This window comes from Laccaria bicolor, genomic scaffold (genome assembly GCF_000143565.1).
Source record: "Laccaria bicolor S238N-H82 LACBIscaffold_505 genomic scaffold, whole genome shotgun sequence".
In the NCBI taxonomy this organism is placed as follows: Eukaryota; Fungi; Basidiomycota; class Agaricomycetes; order Agaricales; family Hydnangiaceae; genus Laccaria; species Laccaria bicolor.
The window spans coordinates 1-3,773 of NW_001890332.1; the positions used below are offsets into that span (position 1 = coordinate 1).

Sequence of the window (3,773 nt, forward strand, 5' to 3'; positions counted from 1 at the left end):
AAAACACTGATGGTGATGGTGACGCCGGCGAACGCCGCGACTCGTTTAGGAAGGTGGCCGTGAGGGTGGGTTGTATGGAATAAATGTTCGTAGAATTTTAACGGCTGTATGGTGTAGTGGAAATATTGCTGCTTGGACTTCCCGTGACCTTTCCCGAGGCTAGAGTTCGATCCTTATGCATCCACTTATTTTTTTATATATTATAATAACAACAACAAATATTGGAATCCATTGGAATCTCTCGGAATCTGTTGGAATTTGACTGGAATATACTTTCCATTGGAATTCCATGGAATCTGGTTGGAATTCCAATGGAAACTGTTCCGGGAGGCTCCCGGATTCCGACCATTTCCACCAGATTCCGTCGGATTCCATTGGAATTTCCATGGAATTGGAAACCAGAATGGCTGAGGCTCCAGCCAACTAGTTTCCATCGGAATTCCATGGAATTCCGACATTCCACTTGGAATCCGCCGGATTCCGCCGGAACTCATGGGGGATGGTAAAGACCTCGCTTATGAGCAAGCGGAAAACTAGGCACTGTATGGGTCTTACAGGAAGCAATTCCAGGAATTATCATCAAGACCAGTATTACTGGGAGACAATCAGTTGCGGATGCCGTACACCAGGGTAGAAGTGAATGCTTACTAGCTTCGTAAATCATGAATACAACCCAATTCACGTACACGATGTGACTTGCACTGGTGAAAAAGCAACCGACAAATTCTGGGTATGGCTTTGCACCAACTTAACATGGGGTGTCAGTTGCGGTGAGATGATGGTTCAGTAGTTCAGTATAACAGATGGTGGACAAACATTGTAGGTCGCGATAGAAGATTATCGTCACATATATCTCCGCCACGGTTGCGAGCGTAATTAGTGCTTGGAAGTTAGGTTAATTAACTGGAAAATAACCGAGACCAGACCGGACCTAACCGCAAAAAAACCGGACCACGGTTAGTGGTTAGTCAATTCTGGAAATGAAATAACCGGTTATTTTGCGGTTAACTAACCGTTAAAAAACCGGTTATGACCGGTTACAACCGACCCTATTATACCCCTTCAAAACGCATCTAAAAGCATGAGAAACGCTAAAAATCTGACAGAGTTATGGTCAAATCTCTAAATTATTGGCTAAAATAGTAGGCTTTCAAGAATATTATTATAAAATTGTCAATTCTTCGCCGAATTTAGCGTTCTTGGGCTTGTTTTAAAGCTACGACGCATGGCTATAATGTTTACTGCAAGGAATATGAGAAATATACGCCGTTTTAATCGATTTTCTATTTTTTCGGTCCTAACCGGTTAGTAACTGCAACTAACCGGTTTTCATCGGTTATCTTCGGTCCAGTTAGGTTATTTTGGGTCTGGGAACGAACCCTAACCGGTCTCGGTCTCGGTTAGAGCCCCTGGGCACCCAATAACCTAACCTAACCGGACTTTCAAACACTAAGCGTAATTAGGAATATCAGAAAGACACCCATATGCCGATCTCGTTTCCATACTGCCCATACGCGCAGGGTCAAGATTGCTAGGAACAATACATCATTAAGGACGTCAGATGGCATGCTATAATAAAATGAAGAGAATTCACACCTTCGGACAAAATCCAGCCAAAAATCATCATCCCTATGAAACGATGAGCCAAACGACCACGTTTTAAAGAGAATGCATACATCCTCGTATCGTTTGAACGATAAGGCAACCATATGGGTCGATATTTATCGCCAATTGGGCTAGAAGAGAAAATGGTGAAACATTGTAAAGAGAGAGTGATTTTATGTACTCACGAGGCAGACAGAGAAAAATAGCGTCACAGAAAGGCAAATATCGTTGAACGATATAAAGCACTGTCATATACCCCCATGGCGATGACCACACAAACTCAATCTCCATGCCCAACGTCAGTGAGCAGTCGTATACCAACAGCATCGCCGCCGCAACTGCGTGGAAGACTCATCAGCTTTAGAGTTTTGAAATCGTCGTAGGCGGCTTACCATCGAACAACTGTGTTTTTTTTTTTCGTTAGAGGGGAAGGACGATTTTGTAGACATGTAGATACGCACCGTGGTAAGCCGTTCTGCAGCCACATAATCAATGAGCTGAGCGGGCGCCGCCATGTCTAAGGTGATGTGGAATCGGGAGTGCAAAGGTAATGGGCTCTCCTCAGCGCCTTGACATGATATAACTTGTCAGGAGACCTGTACCTGAATCAAAAATGTAAACATGTGTCCCCTATCTTGAACGGTGGGAGAGTGTATCAAGGGCCGAGATACCAATCCCAGTGCCAATCCCAGGCTCAACCCCGACATACCCCTAGACCTTAAAAGTCAGTTCTAAATAATTTGACTGGTGAACTGGACTCACTTTTGTTCTGTTTCTTTGGCAAAAACCGATGCAATGAGAGCCCATACATGCCGATTCAGGACCACTCAAGACATGGCAGCAGACGGTAAAGACTGAAATCGGAGGAGTTTAGGATTTTGTTCAAGGGCAAGTGTGCGATAATCACAAGGGCTAGAAAGCGGACAGCGAAAACCGTCCGCGCAAAACCCCTCGTGTGCGAACGATCTTATTGGCTGATCGGGGATCACCGATTTCCCCGTTCAGCTTGAAACGTCCAAAGAGGATGGAGGTGCACATTGGGTACACACATTCCTAATCGACTATCATTTGTAATGCTAAGGTCTGCACAAGAGACTAACCGGTTCACCTCGCCACACCACTAACGTCCATCCGGGAACAATTGAATAGAGGCGGCAGCCTTGTTTTGATTCGAGTGCAGGGTCAGCACTGTCTCCTTGAAAGATGAACCGGAATGAGGTGGGAAGACGGCAGGCTCCTAAAAGCAGCCACTCGTCTCGCAGGGCTTTCGTACTCAGGAGGAGAACTAAATCTGTGATGGTTATAGAATCTGATGGGAAAGACCAAATAAACAAACCTAAGAACGAAAGCCGGAAAATGTACTCGGGGAGCTCGGAGATCATTGATTAACCCTAATGTTGGGTCCCATTGACAAACCCACGGCCTTTCTGGGCCTTCGTGACAGATCCTCGACGGCTCAAGCATCAATGATTCTTAAAGTCAGTGAACCAAATACTACGTCTGGCGGCAGAGGAGAGGCTATGGAACACATAGGATGAAAGGTGCAGAACTGTGCTGCAAATTCAATGGGCCACAATAACTCGTTATGAGTCTCCAAGGTCCAATGTCATGTCAAGTTCAAAACTATATATGTACTTGGTATGTACAACCCATAAAGAGGCCTAACTATCCAATGGCAAATTTACAATACCTAAATAAAGTGAAAGTGCTGTAGATTTTCCATACAGGGGATTTTTTTCCAAAATGTGTTAGTGACTGAAATGTGACGCGCCTGTTTCTTGATCACATGATGCAGATTTGGGACCCAACGTTAGGGTTAATCAATGATCTCGGAGCTCCCCGAGTACATTTTCCGGCAGCTCTCTCGCGAGCTAGGTTTGTTTATTTGGTCTTCCCCATCAGATTATATAACCATCACATATTTAGTTCTCCTCCTGAGTACGAAAGCATCGCGAAACGAGCAGCTGCTTTTAGGAGCCTGGGAAGACGGAGGTAAAACTTGTGCGGGTGTCTTACTCTAGCTTACTCTGCAGCTTATGTATGGGACCTTTTTGTGGGATTAAACTATCCAGAAATCCTCCTTTCTACGTGAAACTCTATGGTTTCTAAATTGGTTGGGCAGAAACCTGGGGTGTTGTCAATAGCCAACAATCAAGGGGATCCTCAGA

General features: G+C 44.8%; 1 protein-coding gene across 1 annotated transcript; it reads right to left on the minus strand.

Moving 5' to 3' along the window:
- Positions 1-1,442: 1,442 nt before the first annotated feature.
- LACBIDRAFT_336272 (uncharacterized protein) lies at positions 1,443-2,987 on the minus strand (the record flags this gene model as incomplete). The annotated part of the gene is made up of 11 exons (XM_001891217.1): positions 1,443-1,531; positions 1,597-1,629; positions 1,677-1,736; positions 1,791-1,943; positions 1,998-2,007; positions 2,067-2,122; positions 2,315-2,316; positions 2,368-2,431; positions 2,655-2,658; positions 2,706-2,896; positions 2,942-2,987. The coding sequence occupies 11 exons, from the start codon at positions 2,985-2,987 to the stop codon at positions 1,443-1,445; spliced, it is 708 nt and encodes a 235-aa protein (XP_001891252.1).
- Positions 2,988-3,773: the final 786 nt, after the last annotated feature.